Source organism: Lissotriton helveticus, chromosome 11, assembly GCF_964261635.1.
Source record: "Lissotriton helveticus chromosome 11, aLisHel1.1, whole genome shotgun sequence".
NCBI classification, from domain to species: Eukaryota; Metazoa; Chordata; class Amphibia; order Caudata; family Salamandridae; genus Lissotriton; species Lissotriton helveticus.
In genome coordinates, this window is record NC_136072.1 from 364947920 (window position 1) to 364970819 (window position 22900).

The window sequence follows — 22900 nt, forward strand, 5'->3', positions numbered from 1 at the left end:
CTTGCTAATGCTACTCAAAGCAAGAAGCCCCACTGAGCCCCGATAATCCACAACAAGGTAGATGTGCCTAAAATGTGTACATAATAAGCAAGGCGTTGGACGGCTGCCATGTGATCGTTATGATGACTTCATTCTTTTTTTATAGGTTTTATTTTTCTGAAGTAAGCAAAAGAAATTAAAAAAAAGACAATTAAGAGCCACATGCGCCCAAGTGTGTGCAAGTTAAATGGGAGTCCATAATACCAAACATGAGATACACAACATAAAAAGCATCTATTCACAGGAAATAATGATTAATACCGCCACCCAAAACATCCCTTTGGTCCTTCTTTGAAGGTTAAAACACGTCGGCTTTTGTTTTCTGCGAGGCCAAGAGTAACCGTATAAGAAAAGGAATGCACAGAAAAGTGCAAAACCTGGACAGGAGTAAACAAGTGTAGGCGTAGAGTCTCCTGAACAGTACTCTGACCCCTGTAGGACCCGTAAAGTCACTGGGTATCAAGGTCTAGACAGAATAGGTCCCGATAATGCATAAACAACTGTAGCACAAAGGATTCTTTTTCTTTTGTATTTTTTCAACTATGTGTTTTATGTAACAACAAATTTAGCAGTATACGTTGTGTCATGCACGGACTGTGTCTTTAGAATAATATGTGTTATATTTGTGATTTGTAAATATTGTTACGTGTATCTAACAGTGTTTGTGAAAAATTATAATGAGGTGCATGTAAATATTAAAGAAAAAACTCCGTGAACATAAGAAAGATACGAAAGAAAAAAAACGAGCCCAGAGTTAATAAATAGGAATTCTGAAGGCATTAAGAATGTTTGATTTGTGGTGGGAGAGGTATCCTTCGTAATCATTTCATTTCTTTTGCTCTCCATAACTGGGTCGCAATACAGGACTCCAACCCACTTTTTAAAGTTCGGGCTGAACCCAAACCTCTGAAGTGTTTGCTCCATTAAAGGGCCTATGCACCGCATCAAACACCTTTTTGGCATCTTGAGGGCGAAAGACATGGGAGCCTGGTGAGACTGCACTGTTGCCAACCAATTGTGTGTGTACTTCTTTCCACTATGCACTAGATGTCTTGATGCTATGTCGACATGCAGAACCTACACAAGAATTTTCAGTGCTCCAGTTAACATATATTTCGGTATTCTGGAGAGCTGCTCAAGCACTTATAAAGGCCCATGTTCTGTTACCCCTAGGTTGTGCCCTGGCCTACATCAATGGACTTATGGAAGCACCAACCATGCAAGTGGAAGGGCTGGGGTAAAGGTAGCAAAGAGCGATGAGAAAGGCTCACAATAGAGTCTTAGTGTGTGAAAACGAGATAGCCAAAAGATCAGGCATGCACATGACACAAGCGGGAGTATCATGGGAAGGGAGAAAGAACCGTAGCACGAACAAGAGGGCCAAGTACTGATCAATAAAGCCATGATAAACCCACAGTACAGCAAGCAAGAGGGAAAGCCCAGCTAAAGAGAAGTGAGGTAAGGTGCATGGGAGTATACAGAGCCTGCCACAATAGGAATCACTGGCAAAAAAGCAAGGAAAGTGTACAGCTAGAAAACTGTTGCAGTTAAGAGGGCAGGATCTTCAAACAAGGGTCTGGAGCATCTTTATTTCAGGTCAAGCCCTTAGGATACTGCAACAGCAGGTAGGTTCTGTAAGGGTGTCATCCTCCCCCCTATTGTCTATCTCTGGGCGTCACTTGCAGACTGCACACCAACATTCGATTATACCATTCACTCAGCATTCCAGACACCAGGAAGAGTTGCAAAGTGTATAATCTGCATTGGTATAAAGTAGTAAAGCGGTTAGCCTGGCAGTGGTTGGGGTGTCTTGAGAATAAATCCTCATCTTAACCTCAATGTGCTTAGTGTTCTCTGGACTGATACCCCAAAGACACGTTATTTAATAGCTTCAATCACATGTATGTTCATTTTTAACGTAAATATTGAGATGAACCAACTCATTTAGTCCACAGCTCTGACCAGGTTACTTTCACAAGTCTGAAATGTCTGAGTCGTACCGATTCCTCTTAACTGGCTCCATCCATTCTGTGCAAGGAACGTCTCTTGGTAAAGTTCACACCTTTTCCCTCCATTGCAGTTATGCAGATATGACACTAATATGGACATTTATAGACTGCATCTTAACTGTATAATTTAAATGTCAAAGTCACAGGTAATCAGGAGTTAATTAATGATAGAATAAAATACCCAACTAGAATTTAAAGTGAGAAAGCACTTAAGAGAATAACCACTTCTGTGGCAATATTATGAGACTATGACTGAAGTTGCCACACATCTTCATAATTGCTGATAAGCATGCTGTCTTGAAGATTTACATTTTGTTATGAAAACTAATACAAATACTTGTTTACTTTAAAATTGTTTCCATACACACGACTTCTACCTCAACCTCTGACAAACATGAAAAGAAACCTGAAAAAGGCATCTACATGACTTTCCTTGAACCTGTGAGGCTTCCCACATCCTATCAGTTCAACTGAGAGCAAGCATTAGGGCTTACCTATGATGAAGACCTCGCAGTTTGCAGCTTTCTGTCAGCATCATGGTCACTTGCGCCTCAGAAGCTTGATCTGAAGAAAAAAAAGACAGAATGCTGTAAGGGACAAATCGGGAAAAGGTACTTACGTTAGTACGTAATACTTTCAAGAAAACTACGTGCACTAAAATGCTTTCTTTACCTCGAACTATTTTTTTCAGTCGCTGTGTAAATTTGCTTGAACAAGAATGTGCTAGGCAAGCGGACGGAGGGCATGGCTCTGTCTGCATAAACACTTCAATGTGGGTTTAAAAAAATGTTTGTTCAAATTCCTTCGTTATACATTTCCACTCGATTGTTCAGGGTGTTGTTTCAGACTAGCCCAAATTGTCTGGGCAGGTTCCAGCGAGTTACATCACGCCATGTTTTTTGAAATACAAATACGTGCTCCCCAGGTACAAATAGCGTCCAAGACTGCGGCCACTACTGAGGACCTGCTGAAAGCTCCATTCTCCATAAATATACGATGCAATCCTTTCACAATATCGCAATGCACATTAAGTAGCTACGGACAAAGAACGTTTCCCCAAGCAATCAGTGCAATCACTGCTAAATCAGAAGGACAGTCATACTCCTTTTTTCAAACGTAAGTCTGTGTTTTGTTCTAATCACGCTTTGAATAACGTCCGAGTCCCAAAACAGACAGAAGCTTCAATGTCAAACTGGAGTTGTAGAAGGCCGTATTAAGGATAACCAAACACCGAAGCCAAGCTCATGTGATCCTCCAACACCCATCACGAACATACAACTTTTAACTCTGCCGAAAAACTGGGTCATTCTGTTTGCCTCTGGTAAGTCGTTGCCCATTTCCACGATCAACAATCTCTGCAAACACACGCACAGCAAGTTTATATATATATAATGCTGCTGGAATCTGATTAAACACGCGGATGGATTGAGAGTCCCGGCTGTCTTGTGTGTTAATACGTGGACTGCATATGAACAGCAGGAGACTTGTAAGGTATGATTAGGGGCTAGCCACCCTGCTGAGGACTTGCAGTCTTAAGTGGCTTGAGAATCAGCTGTTTGGATGAAGGATATAAACACACACACATATATGAACACATATAAATAAACCTTAGAAAATATATATATATTCACTGGAAAAAACAGGTTTCAGGGACGTTATAGTTAGGCTGACATTTCCCTCGTACAAAACCAGAGAAATTCAGCCGTTATAGTTAGCTGAGCTAACTATAACTCGCGCCCCGCAATGCACTGCAGATGACGTCCCATATTACTTGGTCAGTGACATCACTGATTTAATCTCAAATGACATCACTGATGACATCATCCAGTGACAGTGTTTCTATAAAGTTTATGCCAAGGTGTACTGAAGAATGAGTGGGTGTATGAGTGTCTGAATGGATGATTTAGTGGTGTGTGACTGACTATATAAGTGAGTGATTAAACGTGTCTTAGTGAATACATGGGTGAATGAATAATCTGTGTGAATGTCTGTATCAGTATGTTAGTTGGTGTGTAAGTGGCTGCATGGGTTGCTGAGTAGATATAGGAGTGTCTATATGGGTTAATGATTGGTTGTCTGAGTACATGTATGGGTGTGTGACTCCTTTCATGGATGTGTGAGTGGGTGATTCACTGGGTGTATTTGTTCATGGGTGCATCTGCGAGGGGCTGTATGGGTGAGAGAGTGTGCCTATGGCTGTGCTGGTGAGTGAATGGGTGTCTCAGTGGTATATGTTTGAGTAACTACAGATGTGTAAGTTAGTATATGTGAGTGTTGGAGTATGTAGGTGACTATATGTGCGAGTGAGGGATTGTGAGGGTGGCCGTATGGGCGAGTGTGCTTGTGTCCGTGATTGTAGAAGAGAGTATGTGTTAGTATCTGTATGAATTAGTGAGGTGGTGTGTGTAGGACTGCATAGGTGAGTAAAGGACAGTGTTATTGATTCTGTGGGTGACTGACTAGGTGTGTGAGTAACTATGGGTGAGTGGCGGTGTCTGTATGGGTGTATGAGTACATACATCAGTGGTTGTATTGATGAGTGACTGCATGCATGAGTGACTATGGGTTAGAGAGTGGATGTGTGTGTGTAGACCTGTGAATCAGTAAGTGGGTATGCACTAACTGGCATTCGTAGGTCTATGGTTTTGATAATGGTAGTCTGTATTTTAGAGTGGGTGTATGAAATGTTATATTAGGGTGTTAGGAGGTGCATCAGATATTATGATGTCATCAGTAATGTCATTTGAGATGTCATCAGTGATGTAATCAGAGATGTCACCGACCATGACATGAGTGATGCTATATGTGACGTCATCCGCAGTGCATTGCAGGGGAGCAAGTTATAGTTAGCTCAGCTAACTAAAACAGCTCAATTTCTCTGTTTTGTACGGGTAAAATATCAGCATAACTATTACTTCCCTGAAACTTGTGTTTTTAGGTCTCGCCTGTCAATGCGCATGCGCATTGAGCAGAGCGAGACTATGGGGGCTTAAACAAAGCTTACCTACACTGGCGATTCACTGGCGATTTGATGAAGTGCATGTGCACTTTTAACTCAATGCGCAAGCGCAATTAGTTAAAATGCGCGTGCACAGCATCAAATCGTCAGCTTAGTGCCGCCAGCAGCTCTTCCCGCTCCGCCCCCTGCTGCATCAAAGGCTTGGCGCTGTGCCTCAGCCCAGCCATTCTCCTCCCCTAATTACCCCCTGCGGCATCAAAGGCTTTTTCACGGCCGGCCGGGCTTTCAGTTCACGGCCGGCCGGCCGTGTCTCCTTTTCTTTTTTTTTTTTCATTAATTGAATGTCTTCCAGCAAGCTCTCCTCATCCGTAGCTTTAGGTGTGATGACAGCATTTCCTTATAAGATTACTGCTCTCTTGGGAATATATGAGGGCAGGAAGCCTTCTGAATTCGGCTGATCATTATCAGAGAGTGTTTTGGTGAAAATACGGGACTTTTCTTATGCGTGCTGCTACAAAAAGAGCTCAGCTCTCCTTAGCTACGGGAAAGCTGTTTGGCTTACTTCTGCTCGCTCAGCCAGCAATTGTGCCATGTGGTGTGTTTTTAGCTTTACTAGCTCATTGGTGTGTACTGGCTTGCCACTTTGCTGGAATAAAGTACCGGCCATAACGCTGAATACGACTTTCTTTTAATTAGTTCACCAGCTTGCTGCCAAGTGAATTTGATAGTAATAGTGGCAATCATGTTTGAAACTGCATAACGTGAGCGGAATAAGCTTGCAAGCCGCAATCACCCCACATCCACCACATCCACCACCACCTCCACATCCACCACCACCGCATCCACCACCACATCCACCACCACAACCACCCTCACCCTCACTCACCCTCAACCCCTCACCCTCAACCCCTCACTCAACCTCACTCTCACTCACCCTCAACCCCTCACCCTCACTCACCCTCACTCTCACTCACCCTCAACCCCTCACCCTCACTCAACCTCACTCACCCTCACCCTCACTCACCCTCAACCCCTCACCCACCCTCAACCCCTCACCCTCACTCACCCTCACTCACCCTCAACCCCTCACCCTCACTCACCCTCAACCCCTCACCCTCAACCTCAACCTCTCACCCTCAACCCCTCACCCTCAACCCCTCACCCTCACTCACCCTCACTCACCCTCAACCCCTCACCCTCACTCACCCTCAACCCCTCACCCTCACTCACCCTCAATCCCTCACCCTCAACCCCTCACCCTCAACCCCTCACCCTCACTCACCCTCAACCCCTCACCCTCAACCCCTCACTCACCCTCACTCTCACTCACCCTCAACCCCTCACCCTCACTCACCCTCACCCTCAACCCCTCACCCTCACTCACCCTCACCCTCACTCACCCTCAACCCCTCACCCCCTCACCCCACCCTCACTCACCCTCAACCCCTCACCCTCACCCCCTCACCCCCACCCTCACTCACCCTCACCCTCAACCCCTCACCCACCCTCAACCCCTCACTCTCACTCACCCTCAACCCCTCACCCTCACTCTCACTCAACCTCAACCCCTCACCCTCACCCTCACTCACCCTCAACCCCTCACCCTCACTCACCCTCACTCACCCTCACCCTCACTCACCCTCAACCCCTCACCCTCAACCCCTCACCCTCACTCACCCTCAACCCCTCACCCACCCTCACTCACCCTCACTCACCCTCACCCTCACTCACCCTCACCCACCCTCACTCACCCTCACCCACCCTCACCCTAACCCTCACTCACCCTCACCCTCACTCACCCTCACTCACCCTCAACCCCTCACCCTCACTCACCCTCAACCCCTCACCCCTCACTCACCCTCACTCTCACTCACCCTCAACCCCTCACCCTCACCCACCCTCAACCCCTCACCCACCCTCACCCCCTCACCCTCACTCACCCTCACCCTCACCCACCCTCACCCTCACCCTCACTCACCCTCACCCTCACTCACCCTCAACCCCTCACCCTCACCCTCTCACCCTCACTCACCCTCACCCTCTCACCCTCACTCACCCTCACCCTCTCACCCTCACTCACCCTCAACCCCTCACCCTCACTCACCCTCAACCCCTCACCCTCACTCACCCTCAACCCCTCACCCTCAACCCCTCACCCTCACCCTCACAACACATATTGTGTTACAATAGGTGTCACATTTGCGAAAGATAAAACTATTGGCATTGTAAATAACAAAGCTATTAATTTCGCTATTTTCAAAACAAGCACATAAATAAAAAATGTGTCCTTTACAATACCAATAGTTCAAACTTTCCTAATGCGAGACCTATTGCATTGCTGTGCTTCTCTCCCCTGCTGCACTCTCCTGCTCTCTAGAGATGTGGCCTAACGACCAGAGCTGCCATCTAAGTCACATAAATACAAAACATGTTGCATTCCAAATGCTATAGGTGTCACATTCGCGAAAGTTATAACTATTGGCATTGTAAATGACAAAGCCATCAATTTAGCAATTTTAAAAACCAACAAATAAATAAAATATGTCATTTACAAGACCAATAACTCCAACTTTTCTAATGCGAGACCTATTGCATTTGCAATGCTTGTTTCAGTGAATAGCTATTTTTTAAAATGCTAATTACTAACTATAACGTCCCTGAAAATTGTTTTTTCAGTTAATTTCTAAGGTTTTTTAAATGCTAATTTCTAACTATGCGGACATATGTAGGAAATGGTCAGAAAGAGGAAGAAAGCAGCAGAAAGAAGCAAGAGAAGTGCAGAAAGAGGCAAGAGGGGTGCAGAAAGAGGCAAGAGGGGTGCAGAAAGAGGCAAGAGGGGTGCAGAAAGAGGCAAGAGTTGCAGAAAGAGGCAAGAGTTGCAGAAAGAGGCGAGGGAGTTGCAGAAAGAGGCGAGGGAGTTGCAGAAAGAGGCGAGGGAGTTGCAGAAAGAGGCGAGGAAGTTGCAGAAAGAGGCGAGGAAGTTGCAGAAAGAGGCGAGGAAGTTGCAGAAAGAGGCGAGGAAGTTGAGGCGAGGGAGTTGCAGAAAGAGGCAGGAGTTGCAGAAAGAGGCAGGAGTTGCAGAAAGAGGCAACAGAGGTGAAGAAAGAGGCAACAGAGGTGAAGAAAGAGGCAACAGAGGTGAAGAAAGAGGCAACAGAGGTGAAGAAAGAGGCAACAGAGGTGAAGAAAGAGGCAACAGAGGTGAAGAAAGAGGCAACCGAGGTGAAGAAAGAGGCAACAGAGGTGAAAAAAGAGGCAACCGAGGTGAAGAAAGAGGCAACCGAGGTGAAGAAAGAGGCAACCGAGGTGAAGAAAGAGGCAACCGAGGTGAAGAAAGAGGCAACCGAGGTGAAGAAAGAGGCAACCGAGGTGAAGAAAGAGGCAACCGAGGTGAAGAAAGAGGCAACAGAGGTGAAGAAAGAGGCAACCGAGGTGCAGAAAGAGGCAACCGAGGTGCAGAAAGAGGCAACCGAGGTGCAGAAAGAGGCAACCGAGGTGCAGACAGAGGCAACCGAGGTGCAGAAAGGCAACTGAGGAGCAAAAAGAGGCAACCGAGGTGCAGTAAGACCCACACAGCTGGACTGCTAAGATGTGCTCAGAGGCCACGCCCCCTTTCTTCACCACTCTGCAAACACACCTCCTGGAGCACTTCTGCTTGGGGGATGAAGTCCACTTTAGTCCCGAGGTCCTCATCGCCCCACTAGCAGTGCACCAAGAGGCGCGTTTGCAGAGTAGTGTGAAAAGGGGCGTGGCCTCCTACCACCTCTCAGCAATGCCACTGTGTGGGGCTTACTTGAGGTACCTGGTGGGCTAGTTGGCCCCTAAGGACCCTTACCAGTGAAGGGGACTTCATCCCCCCCAACCCACAGCGTGCCAGAAGGCGCATTTGCAGAGTCGTGCAAGGAAGGTGCAAGGCCTCTGGCGAATTGCAGGTTTCTTTTAGTTTTTTCTGATTTTAATAAGGGGGGCTGTGTGGCCCCACTTCCCTTGACCCTTTTGGGCCCCGGGATCCCATCCTGTGGGGCCTGAGCCATTTAAAAAAAAAAATTAAGGCAGGGGTTGTGCGGCCCCACTCCCCAGGCCGCTTTCGGCCCCAGGGAACCCATCCCCCAAGGCCAGGCCATTTTTTTTTTAGTTGAGAAAATGGAGGGGGGCAGAGTGGCCCCCTCTCCCTGGCCATTTTCCACCCTGGGTACCCCATCCCCAGGGCATGGCCTCTGTGTTGGGGACGGCAGGGGAACCCCAGGGACAAGGAGGGCTCCTTGAGGTGGGCTGCGAGGCCCCCTCCCATCTTCTGTGCAGCCGGGGAGGTGGGGTTCCCCGAGGCCTGGGGTCCGCAACGGAACCCCGCACTCAATCGATGTATGCCCTGGAGGGGTGGTGGTCCCCGGGGCAGGGTGGGGGGCTCGAGCCCCCCCCCCCAAACACCATGTTTTTTAAGGCAGCCCCAGGGAGGTGGGGGTCCCCAAGGCATGGGAGGGCCGCATATCATTAGCATAGCGCTGGGGAGGTGGCGGTCCCTGGGGCCTCTGTATCATAATTCAGCATTGACTAACTGACTGACTGATATACTTGTAAAGCGTGCGATTGCCGAGGCACCTTGGCGCTGAGGTGAGTAGATACCGATGCCCAGGCTCGCTAACGTAATAACTTAGGGGAAAAGCCAGGTCTCTACCAGTTTCCTAAAAAGAGACCTATTCGGTTGCAATCTTGTTGTGGTAGGGAGGGAACTCCAGAGTTTGGCTACTAGGTGGGAGAAGCTCATGCTCCCCCTTCTGGCTTTTAAAAAAAAAAATCTGAGAGACCTGTAGCAGTCCTACGTTGGCTGACCTAAGACTGCGTCGCAGCATAAATCAGGAAAATAAGAATTGAATGTTCGTAGCTCCCCCTCCATATAGAACCTTATGTACTAGACAAAGGCATTGCCCCCGGGACCTTGCCCACCTGGAGGATTCAAGAAAATGAAACTTTTCAGCAGGATTTGCGGACCCTATGTGAAAATGCTTTTTTGGCCTGCCTTTTTAGGCCTGCTCAAGATGTCCAGGCCTAGGGCATCAGGGTGATTCTACCCTGCCCCAGTTTCTTAATTTTTTACTTTTTTTTTCTTGTGACTCAGTTCAACCGAGTCACAGGATAGCTGCCAACACTTCCTGGTTGGAACTGTTGGCAGCCAATCATATTGCAAGGCTCGAGATCGTGTGGTTCGTAGATCCTTCGCGTCGACATAGATATCTGTAAATATTTAATTTTCTCAAAACTACGCAACGGATTTACACCATTTAACAACAAGCATTGGCATAGCCAATAGGTCTCGCCTATGGGACCTTTTAAGTGTTTGGCCATGCAACAGTTGTTGTTGCACCAAGAATATTGTGCTGCATAACTAAATACTTAGAAAGCCCCAAAAGCGAGACCTATTGGCTATGAAGTGTCCCCATACAAGGCTTGGCGTACTCAGTGAGCAGGCAGGCTTGGTCTGAAATACCTGGTGCTCAGCTGTGTCATCGGGGAACAACGGAGTGCCTGCTCACAATAACAAAACCGCCCTGAACCAGTGAGTCGAGCAGGTGAGTCAGGAAGGTGCGGGGTTCGGGTTGCGCATGCGTGGTAGTACCGTAGGCAAACCAGCTCTGAGTGAAACCCCAGGCCCGTCTGCAACGGGGGCCTAGTGTGTCAGAAGTGAAACGAAACTGAGGAAAGTAACATACACCCAGGCCGAATCAAGGCTGTCAAATTAAAGAGGCGAGGCGTTTGGCTGAGGCCGTCTGCAAACGTACATAGTGCCAAAGTTGTGAGGTGTGTTGCACCTCTATTCAAGCACTCGAGTCCCTGCTTCCAGGATTAAACACGAGGACAAGAACGTCTGGCTGAGCAGAGACTGTCGCCAGGCTGAAGAGACGGTGACTGGATTCATGCGCCCGGGAACACGACGCAGGTCTGTGAATGGGCAATCAATCTGAGTGCTGCCTGGTTCCCATCTGGGCAAGTCTTCAGCAGTAACGCAGCAAGGACGCCAACCATGGGCCCAACGTGAGATGCGGCGGGGGAGGGGCGGAGGACAGGGAGGGGGGAGTGCGAGCAAACCAGCATGAGTCACAGCAATTAAAAAAAAAAACTAAAGCAGACGAGAATGGCGGGGGGCCAAAGGAGGAGGTAATGCAAGCAGAGGTTATGAGAAAGGCGGGGGAAAGTGAAGAAAGTGATGAAAACAGAGGGGGGAGAAGGGAGGGGGGAGTGCGAACAAACCAGCATGAGTCACAGCAATCTGTATTGGAGAGGAGAGGCGAGGCGCGCGCTTGTGCTCGTAATCGCAAGCTGGTGGCCAAGCCTTTGCTAGCAGCACTTTTAAAACCTGCTTACAAAATGTCTTGCAGAGCAGCGCATGCACTGACTCAGCGAGTCCTAAAAAGGTCACTTTCTAAACCAAGAGCTACCTTTTTACCAAATTTGGTGAAATTCCGTTCAGCAGTTCGGGCTGTAGCCTTCTGTAAAGTTTCCTATGGAAATTAACATGGAGAAAACGCGTTTTGGAACACACCCTTTTACCTCGGCCCCCGCTTCATTAATCACCCCGAAACTTTCAAGACAGGAGCTGACCCGAGCGCCCCATTAGTATAGAAAATTTCCCTAAGATTCGTCAAAGGTGCCAACGATATTTGCAAATCAAAATTTGCTTTTCCTAGGGAAACTAGGTCCTAACTAGAACTACCTACTGGCTACTGATATATATATATATATATATATATATATATATATATGGTTTAGTATCACAAAAAGCAGGTGTGTAAAAATCTAGATTTCATAGAGTACCATACAATAGTGCACATGGTTACCTCTGAAATACGGATTTCAGAGTCATAACGATAGCCCCCAAAATCCTCTGCTTTAACAATGTAAGGGCAACTAGATTTATGTAGCATGGATGACAATATCATGCAGCAAGGTGGATTAAAATATGCAGCAAAAACGCGAATTTTTATATGCAATCTGTGAGGCAGTAAAGTGTTTTCCTGCCATGTCGATGTAGCTGTATTGTTGTAATAAACTGAAAATAAACTTTTGCACTGTAGTAACTGTTCATTTATTAGTACAGTTCCACCAAATAAAATGTCTCATTGGGCTGCATTTAGTTTCAAGGGAGGGGGAGGCGTGTGCATGCGTGTTTTCACTGAAAAAAAACAAAGGTTAAACTAACATTATAGTTAGGTGAATAGGTCGGTGGACAATATTAATGTTAAGCCAAGCTAGCTATAACTTTCGCCCGCACCATGCACTGCTTATGATATCACTTGAGAAATGTTCTTCGATACCACTGATGACATCTCAAATTATATCACTGATTACATCATCCAAAATTCTTTTGTACAGACTGCTGTATAAACATGTATAGCAATAGAGCTATGAAAGGGCAAAATAGCTCAGAAGAACATGAAGCGTCATTACTGCTAACATACATACAACCATCATAGGTAAAGCAAGCTTGTGTTATGTGCAACACTGACCCTATATCTTGCACTTCATGGGTAGCAGAGTTTGTGTTGACCATTAACTACAGATGAAAGGGTAACCTATCCTGCACACGGTGTTCAATCTGTATACAAATGTTTCGTTAAAAAAAAGGTTCTTAAGATACCGTAGCCCTATTACATAACTAATGCCCGAACATACATTGAGCCATAAAGTAAATATAAGTAGAAAAGTGGGTACGGTTAACACAGCTTACTCTATGGAGAGAGTTTACTCTGTACCACACTGCTTTCAGACAGTGACACTCATGAGAAATACAAAACGTGTCCCAAGAGAGAGACTATTCACTTAATATACCCAAGGTCTGACGGTGCTAAAGATCACATTACGTGCAGCCTTCATACGGTGGTGAAAGCTTTACAGATATCCCATATTCTAAAGCAAAACAATCATGTGTACACAGGTTAGTACCTGGTGCGCACAATCTTCTATGTTAAGAAGAAATTGTTAGGATGAGAAGCTTCTAATAACTCAAGACTGCTTACAATACTTATTATGTAGTACATAGAATTAGTGCCTGTTGGAAACTTTTCTTTTCTGCAGTACCAAAACACTTGTGCGGAAGATAATTAACACAAGCTGTCAATTGTTACCTGTGCACAGTTACTTTTCAATACACAGATTTATAATTTGTTCAGTACCTCAACACACCTATGGTGTGTTAGGAGCACGTGCATTTTGTAAACATTTACATTGAATAGCAGGACACAGGCTATACAAAATTAGGTAGAAAAGTAATATGGTAATTACCTGCCTCTATGTAAACCATAAAACAAACTAACACACTCACTGGATGATGCAATCAGTGATGTCATTTGAGGTGTCATCAATGAGGTCATAAATTATGACAGAAATGAGGTCGTATGTGAGGTCATAAGCAGTGGATGGCGGGGTTCTAGGTAGCTCTGCTAACTAGAACTGGTGAACTTCTGTGTTTTTTTTGTTCAAAACTTTAATGTTGTCACGGACATATTCACCTAACTGTAACGTTAGTTTAACCTTTGATTTAATACAGCGAATTTTAAAGTTTAAAAAAAAACCCCAAAAAAGGTCTTTTTATCCCCCCTAACCATAACAATTTTTCATTACCGTACGTAAAGCTAACCCCCCCACCACGCATGGTCAAAGGCAGTGCGTGGGTGAGGCTTGCCAACAGGGAGTATGTTTTTTAAAGGCTAGGGAAGCCATGTGGCCCCCTTCCAGAGCCTTTTCGGGACTCAATACCTCTTATTTTTTAAAGGGGAGGGGGGCTTCGTGGCCCTCTCCGCGAGCCTCATTAGAACCTGAGGACCCCAATTTTCAGGGCCTTTTTCATAAAAAGGGATAAAGGAACATGGCTTCCCTCCCCAAGCCTTTTAGGCCCTGGGGACTCCATCCCCAGGGCCTTTTAATTTTAATTAAAGGGGAGGAGGGAAGCGTGGCCCACTCCCAGTGCCTTTACTAGTCTGTATGGACCCTTGCTCTTTGGGATACGGGAACATACATAACCCTTATGGGGCTATGGGGACCCTAGTTAGGTTCTGGGGACATTCCCATAGGGCCCTTTAAAAAAAACATTTAAGGGGAGGGTGACCGAGCAACCCCCTTCCTAGAGTCTAGTTCAGCCCTGGATACCCCATCCCCCAGGCCTAATAGTAAAAATAAAGGGAAGGGTGGGGGGTGCACGGTGGTCTCCCCATGCCTGGTTAGGCCCTGGGGTACCCATCCTCCAGGGCTACTAGTAAAAATAAAGGGAAGGGGGGGGGCAGAAAGGCTCCCTCCCCAAACCTTGGTTGTCCCTAGGAACCACATTCCCCAGGGCCACTAATCAAAATAAAGGGGACGGAGCCATTCTCGGACCGGGGGGGGGGGGGGCCGAAACAATGGGAAATTAACTATTAAAGGTGGGTGCCCTGGGGCCCACATAGAGTACCCACCATGCATTATTTTGGGGGGCAGTGGGAGGAGCCCAAGGCACTACCCCGCACAGTGAGGGAGCTGGCAGAGATCCCACCCAGCGGGAGCAGCTACTAGATCAAAAGTCTGTTCCAATCCTGCTCGAGCATTTTTAAAGCTCCTGCCGGCACGGATCAGACTATGTGTTTGCTACCACTTGGCAGGAGATTCAAAAATGCTCCCGCCAAGTGGGAGCAAACACGTTTCCCTGTCCGCTCTGGTGCGGGCAGGAAAACTGTAATGTCCCGGGGGTTGGCTCCACCCGGACACAGCAAGTGAGATGGCACCGGAGGATTAGGTCCCCGGGGCTATTAACAGCTGAAGGAGTGGGGCTGTGTGGCCACCTCCCTTTTATGTAGTTAACGTGGCCCTTTTAAAAAAACGTTGCCCCCGGAGGGCTTCTGGGGGTCTTTAATGGCTCGTGGGATGGGGGAGGGGGCTTTATTAATGAAATTGCCTTCAGGGGCTGGGGTCCTGGGCCATTTAGATGTGGGCCCCCCTCCTTCCATGCAAATTTTAGCCCAGCAGGTAGGCTCCACGGGGTCTTTACGGCTTGGGGAGGGGGAGCTCCCTGGGACTTCTAATTAATGCGACCCAGCGGCCATTTTCTTTTTTTCTTTTCCAACCCTGCACAAGCCCTGTGGGATTGAGGCATTCTTTGGCATATTTTTTGTTTTGGCCCCCTGGGGGAGGGATCCTTCATGGGTCCCTCCATGGGGTCTATGGGCTAGGGTATTCCTACCCTGACCCCTTATGGAAAATGTTACTTACCCAGTAAGCATCTGTTCTTGGCATGTAGAGCTGTAGATTCACATGCTTTGCATACTCCTGCCATCTAGAGTTGTGTCCGGATGTTTGTAAGTTGTTTGTCTTTGAAGAAGTCTTTCCAGTCCCGATATAAGGTGACTCTTCCTTTCGGTGATAGTGCGCATGGGCATCAATTCCATTGTTCGATTGTTTTTCCTCCGAGGGTGAGAATGGAGTTAGTAAGAGTAGAATAAAGATGTCCTTGCGTATGTATACGAGTAAGAAACTGCAACAGGTACCCGGGGAGGTGGGTGGGCGCATGTGAATCTACAGCTCTTCATGTAAAAAACAGATGCTTACTGGGTCAGTAACATTTTCCGTTCGAGGCATGTGAGCTGTAGATCACATGCTTTCCATAGACTATACAGCAGTATTCTCCCAAAGTGGTTGCTAACCTGTAGCTGTTGCAGTTGTCTGAAAGAGTGTTCTTAGTACTGCCTGGCCTATATTAGTTTGCTTCCTTGCTAACAAATCGACACAATAGTGCTTGGTGAATGTGTAGGGTGTATACCATGTTGCAGCTTTACAGATGTCAGCTATGGGAATGTTTCCTAAGAACGCCATAGTAGCCCCTATTTTGCGAGTGGAATGCGATCTAGGGGGTATTGTTAAAGTTCTCTTTGCTTTTGCATAACATGTTTTCATACATTTAACAATCCATCTAGCAATACCTCATTTGGATATAGGTTGCCTTTCTGAGGTGGAGCAAAAGGACAAAAAGTTGTTTACTCTTGAATAATGGTTTTGTTCTTTCTATGTACTGTAACTAAGCTCTTCTGATATTTAATGTGTGTAGAGCTCGTTCTGCTACTGAATCTAGTTGAGGAAAGAACACAGGTAACTCAACCGATTGATTGATGTGAAAGGCTAATACTACTTTAGGTACAAAATGTAGTGTTAGTATGAAGAACCACTTTGTCTTTGTGAAGTTGGAAATAAGGTTCTTCTATGGTTAGTGCCTATAGCTCACCAACTCTCCTCAGTGCAGTAACTGCAATGAGGAAAGCGACTTTCCATGATAGAAATCGCAGTTCATATTTATGCATTGGTTCAAAAGGTAGACCCATTATTCATGTAAGGACTATGTTAAGGTTACACATTGGGGCAGGTGGAAGTCTTGGTGGTATACATTTTTTTTAGTCCTTCCATAAAGGCTTTGATAACTGGTACTCTAAACAGAGACCAGTACTGTCTATTTTGTCGGTACGTAGCTATTGCAGCGAGATGTAAGCAGATGTATAAAATAATCCAGACTGCTGCAAGTGTAATAAATAACAGATTATATTTTGTATGGAAGCATCCAAATGATTGATATTGTTATTATTACAATATATAACAAATAGTTTCCATTTAGCAGCATAACAAGCTCTTGCCGTACGCCTTCTGGCCTCTTGTATGATGTTCATACAGTCTGGTAGAAGATTCAGATAACCAAACTAGGACTTCAGGAGCCAGATCGCTAGGTTCAGTTCTTTGGGGTCTGGGTGTCTGATTTCTACACGGCTCTGGGTGAGGAGACTGGATGTGAGATGCAGCTTTTGATGTGGAACTACTACCAGCTCCAGCAGTACTGTGAATCAAGGTTGATGGGCCCATGTGGGAGCTATTAGATTTAATCTGAGGGATCTTTGCCTGAGCTTCCAAACCACTAGTGGAATGAGTGGGAGGGGCGGAAAAGCATAGGCAAATATGCCTGACCATTTCATCCATAGTGCATTGTCTTTGGAGAGCAGGTGTGGATACCTGGAGGTGCAGCTTGGGCATTTTGCGTTTGTGAATGGCGAACAGATCTATTTAAGGAAAACTTCAATTTTGAAAAAAATGGGAGGAGAACTTTAAGGTGAAGTTCCCATTTGTGAATTTGCTGCCTTTGTCTGCTGAGAAGGTCGGCAATTTGATTGTTTATTCATGGAAGGTGTTCTGCTAGGAGATAAATTCTGTGGTGTATGGCCCATTTCCAAAATGGCTTGTGCTAGGTGTGACAGTTGGAGAGTGTGTGTCCCCCCCTGGTTTTTGTATATAGCTGTCATGTTGTCGGTGCGGACTAAGACAGCTTTGCCTAGGAGGTGAATTTGAAAGGCTCTGATCGGTAGAAACACTACTAAAAGCTCTAAATGATTTATGTGGAGATCCTTTTGCTTTTGACTCCACAGCCTTGAATTGTGTGTTCTTGGAGATGAGCTTCCAAACCAGTGAACAATGCGTCTGCTGTTAGCACGGTCTGTGGAACAGGGTCGATGAAGGACCGCCCCGTGGATAGATTTTGTGGGTTCCACCACTGCAGAGAGCGATGGGTGCGGCCGTTTACAAGCACTAGATTGGTTAAATAACCATGCAACTGGTTCACCGGACTCGCTAAGCATTCCTGAAGGGGATGCTTCATGATGAAAGACACCATTATTTCTAGCAGTTGCAATATACACTTGAGCTGGTAGTGAGGGGTTGGGCTGAAACTGAACGAATAGAGTCTGAATATTGTGAATTCTGGCTGCATTTGGAAAAGCTAGAGCTTTTTGAGTATCTAAAGTGGCTCCTAGATAGGTTTGTGTGTTGGAAGGTTCGAAATGAGACTTCAACACATTGACTGTAAACCCCAGTTGGTGCAGTAATTGTAGTATTATATGTGAGTATGCTGGAGACGCTTTGATGAGCCAGTCGTCCAAGTATGGGAAGACATGTATGTGTTGTCTTCTCAGGTGAGCAGCGACTACTGCTAGGCATTTGGTGAATACTCTGGGAGGAGTGGTGACTCCACAAGAAAGCACTTTGAACTGGTAATGCTGCCCGCTATCACAAATCTGAGATATTTGCGATGAACGGGATGTATTGGGATGTGAAAATATGCGTCCTTCAAGTATAGAGCAGACAGAGTCGCCTTGCTGTAGAAGTGGGAGCCCTTATTGAAGTGTCACCATGTGAAAATGATTGATTGTACGTAATAATTTAGCTCTCTGAGGTCTAGAATGGGTCTGAAAGAGCCGTCCTTCTTGGGTATTAGAAAGTACAGGGATTATACGCCTGACCCTTGACATTGTAGCAGTACAGGTTCTATGGCTCCTTTTGAAAGGAGAGACTGAACCTCTTGTTCGAGGAGGTGTAGATGATCTAGTGACATTTTGTGTGAACGTGAGGGAATGTTTGGAGGATTGGCAGCAAGTTCCAGGCATTAACCAGATTGGATAATTCCTAGCACCCAGTTGTAGTTATTGGTTGCCAGACAGGGAGGAATTGTGAAAGATGTCCCCCGACAGGTGTTAAATGATCGGGGGAAGCGTAAGCAAGTTACTGTTTGTTAGGTGAGGGGGAGGTTCATGTTGTGGAACCTTTACCTCTATCCTTGCCTCTGTACCCTCCTCTACAGAAACCTCTTGAGGAAAAGGACTGATTGTTGCCTTTGTATGGTGAAAAGGCAGTGTCTGAAGAAATATTCTTGGACCATCAACAATAGAAGGAGCGACCAAAGGAACCACGGTTGGAAGGAGACTGTAGGGCTCACATTTTTGTGCTACGTCTATGTCTTTCTTCATTTTCTCTAAGGACGTGTCTACCATAGGACCAAAGAATGTTGTTTGTCGAACGGTCTGTACAGCATGGAAGCTTAGACTTCGGGTTTAAACCCGGAAATCCTCAACTGTGCGTGTCTTCTTAATAATACACTGGTATTGATTGCCCTAGTTGCAGTGTCAGAGGCATCGAAAGCACACCTAATTGAAGAATTAGAGATGAGCTTCCCTTCTTGTATCAAGTCCTGAGATTTGGATTTATACTCATCTGGCAAAAATTGGAGCAACTGCTCCATTTCGTCCCAGTGTGCGCAGTCGTACCCGGCTAGAAGGGTCTGGGTGTTAGCAATACACCAGTGATTTGCTGCTTGTGAGGCTACTCTCTTCCCAGAGGCACCTATAAATTTCGACTCTTTGGCTGTGGGGGGGGGGGGGGGTGCATTTCCATACGTTTGTGAATTGGTTCGCTTATGGGCATTAGCGACTACTAAAGAGTGTGAAGGTAACTGGCCTTTAATGAAAGCTGGATCTGATGGTGCAGGCTTATATTTGTTATCTATTCTTGGGGTGCGAATGCGTGCACGAAAAGGGTCTTTAAATATGCGGTCCGCATGTCTCAACATGCCTTTGATCATAGGGAGTGTGTAGGTTTATTTTTGTGAACTACTAAGGGCCTCAAAGAGTAAATACTCCTATACGGATTCCTTATGTAATTGTACCACATGATATTCAGCAGCTCTGCTTAACAGCGCTATATAACCTACATTGTCATCTGGTGCAGAAGGCTTTGTAGGATAAAGGTCAGGATCATTATCTGTGGGTGAACAGTATTATAATCCTTCCAGGGGTCTGCAGGTAAAGGAACATCTCCCCATCATCCTGATCATCAGGTGTTTGTGGAGAATTAGTAGGTTTAATTAGTAAATGCTGGTTTTGTGGAGGTGGAGGAGGAGAATGGTTAGTACCAACATGCTTCATTTTTAAATAATGCGATTAGTGTCTTCTAACTCAGGCTTACGTTTATGTGGCAATTTAGTACAAATATGTCAAGTTTTAGGGTTAATATAGAGTTCCTTCTGTTTCGGGTTCGGTTTTGAAAGCGGGACGCCAAAACGGGGTTCTTGTTGTAGTACCAGAACATCTTTGTGTTTAGGTGCAGAGCTTTTGGTGCCAATGTTTTTAGTGCCGAAGATTTCGGATCCAAAGTTGATTTTTGCTTCTGTGTCGAAGGAACTGGCTCCGAGAGTGGTTTCGATTTCAGGGCCGAAGGTTTTGGCTCGGTGCCAGAGTGTGGCCGACTCGATCACAAGACAGAAGGCTTTAGTGTTTGTTTCGGTGCAGAGTCAGAAGGCAGGGCGTTGGAAACATTTTCTCGTTGCCGACCATAGCTCTAAGTCAGAGGTGGGACCAGAGCCTTTTTCTTGGCTGAATAGGACTTTGGGGCAAGCGAGGTTCAGTACTCATGATACGCTGACCTTGTGAAACGTCTTCGTTCACATTGGAGCGGATTCTGAGACAGATGCAGGATCTTCATGTTTTTCTTCGGCCCCCAGTGCTTCGTAGGTCTCTGGCTCGGAATCTCCTCCGAAGAGGTCTGGAATGGATCCAATATTTTGGCTCTGCATTTCGGGACGTCGAGCCAGACGGTTGCGGGGCATTTTCTTCGAGCGGAGCGGTCTAAACGCATCGCAGTCCTGTTCGTTGTGCTCCGGAGATAAGCACAAGTTGCACACTTTGTGTGAGTTGGTGCGCGGTAACTTCGCATGGCTCAGAGGGCAGAATTTAAATTGAGTCCGTTCCATTGACTGACGCGGTTAGGCCGGACAGCCTTTCACGAATTTCCCCGATCGAAATAGAGTTTTTATATATCCAACACGGTATGCGAAGAAATGGGATACGGGGTCGAAAACTATACTGTTGAGGGTAGGTGAATTGCGCACGGAGGGAAACCTGTGGAACAGTTTCAAACCAGAGCGCAGCAATACACGTCTGAACCCTATGGTGGAAAAAACAATCTAACAATGGAGTAGATGCCCAATCCGCACTATCACCGAAAGGAGGAGTCACCTTACCTTGTGACTGGAAAGACTTCTTTGAAGACAAACAACTTGAAACATCGGGACCCATCACCAGATGGCAGGTGTATGCAAAGCATGTGATCTACAGCTCACATGTCTCAAACATTATTTTTCTTTTGACTGGAGTATGGCAGACTGAAGTGGGGTGGGGCAGAGTGCAGTTGGATAAATTGGAGTGGAGAATGGAGTGGGGTAGGTTTGGGTAGATTTAAGCACAATAGAGTAGGGCTGATTTGAGTGGGAGAGATTGGAGTGGAGTGTAGTAAACTGGAGTGGGGTAAATTGGACTAGGGTAGATTGTAGTGGAGTATGGAAGACTGCAATGGAGTGTGGCAGATTTTACTTGGGTCGTTTGGACTGAAGTTGGGTAGACTGAGCTGGAATGGGGTACTGTTGGTTTGGAGAGGGGTGGGGTAGATTGGACTGTGGTGGGCTGGAATGGGGTAAATTGCAGTGGACCAGAGTAGGGTGGGATAGATTGGGGTGGGGGAGATTTGAGTGCAGTGTGGTAAATTGGGGTTGACTGTTAAATTGAGTAGAGTGGGATAGACTGAAGACGAGTGGACGAAGTGGGGTAGATTAGGGTGGAGAGGTAGATTGGGGTAGCGTGGAGTGGGGTAGACAAATGTAGTGGAGTGTGGTAGGTTGGAGTGGGGTGGGGTGATTTGGAAAGGGGTATACTGGGGTGGAGGGGGTTGGACTGGGTTGAATTGGGGTAGATTGGAGTGGACCAGAGTGGAGTTGGGAAAAATCAGACTGGAGTGGGAAAGATTGGAGTGAGGTAGATTTGAGTGGAGTGTGGTAGGGGTGGGTTGATTGGGTTGGATTGAGCAGAGTGGGGTAGACTGGAGAGGCGTGCAGTGGTATAGATAAGAGTAGGGTAGATTGGGTTGGACTGGATTACAGTGGGTTAGATAGATGTGGGAGTGGGGTAGATTGGGATGGAGTGGAAGGGGTAGATTGGGATGGAGTGGAAAGGGTAGATTGGCTTGAAGTAGGGTACAGTGGGGTACCCTGGAGTGGTGTGGGGGTAGATTGGAGAGTGGCAGATTGTGAGTAGATTGAAATATAGTGGAGTGGGGTAGATTAAAGTGGGGTTAATTGGAGTGGGCAGAATTGATTAGAATAGAGTGGTGTAGATTTGAGTGGGGTAAAAGTAAGAGGAGTGGGGTAGATAGATGAAAGTGGAGTGGGCTAGATGAAAATGGAGTGGGCTAGATGAAATTGGAGTGGGCTAGATGAAAGTGGAGTGGGGTGGGGTAGATGAAAGTGGAGAGGGGTAGATGAAAGAGGAGAGGGGTTGATTTAATTGGTTTGGGAGAGAGTTAAGTAGAGTGGGGTAGGCTTGAGTGGGGTATATTTAATTAGTCTGGGGAGATTTAAGTGAAGTGAGTAGATTGGGGTGGAATAGATTAGAACGGGGTAGAATGGGTGGAGTAGAGTATTGTGGAGTACACTGGTGTGGGGTAGGCTGGAGTGAAATTGACTGGTATAGGGTAGCTTGAGTGGGGTAGAGTGGAGTATATTGGAGTGGAGTGGGGTAGATTTGAGCGAATTAATTGGAGTGGGGTGGGGTGTAGTGGGGAGAGTAGAGTGGTGTAGATTGTGGGGAAGTGGTGTTGATTGTAGTGGAGTGGGGTTGATTTGAGTGGGTTGTGGAAGACTGGATTGGAGTGGGATAGATTGTGGTAGACTGAGGTAGATTGGAGTGGATTGGGGAAGACTGAAGCAAAATGGAATAGATTGAGGTATATTGGAGTTGAGTGGGGTATATTGGAGTTGAGTGGGGTAGATTGGAGTTGAGTGGGGTAGATTGGAGTGGAGAGGGATAAGTGGTGTGGAGTGAAGTAGAGTGTTGTGATATACTGGCCCCTTCCATTTTACATGCCAGCTTTTTAAGTGGACATCTTTTTGGACGATGACTTTAAACACACATTTGCTTGTGCAGTCTCATGAGATAAAGTACTAAAAAATGGTTTGCTTACAGTTACATTTCTTAGTAGGCATTATCTGGCCGTAGAATATTCTTTACAAGGACTTAGT

The 22900-nt window shown here is 46.3% G+C and overlaps 1 protein-coding gene across 2 annotated transcripts in view; it reads right to left on the reverse strand.

Annotated features, from left to right (window-relative positions):
* Positions 1-22900, reverse strand: part of RYK (receptor like tyrosine kinase) — a 985672-nt gene that overhangs the window by 280874 nt on the left and 681898 nt on the right. For both annotated transcript variants that reach the window (XM_078665796.1, XM_078665795.1), the window contains exon 10: positions 2543-2612. In XM_078665796.1, the coding sequence (XP_078521922.1) occupies positions 2543-2612 (70 nt within the window). The remainder of the gene's footprint in view (positions 1-2542; positions 2613-22900) is intronic.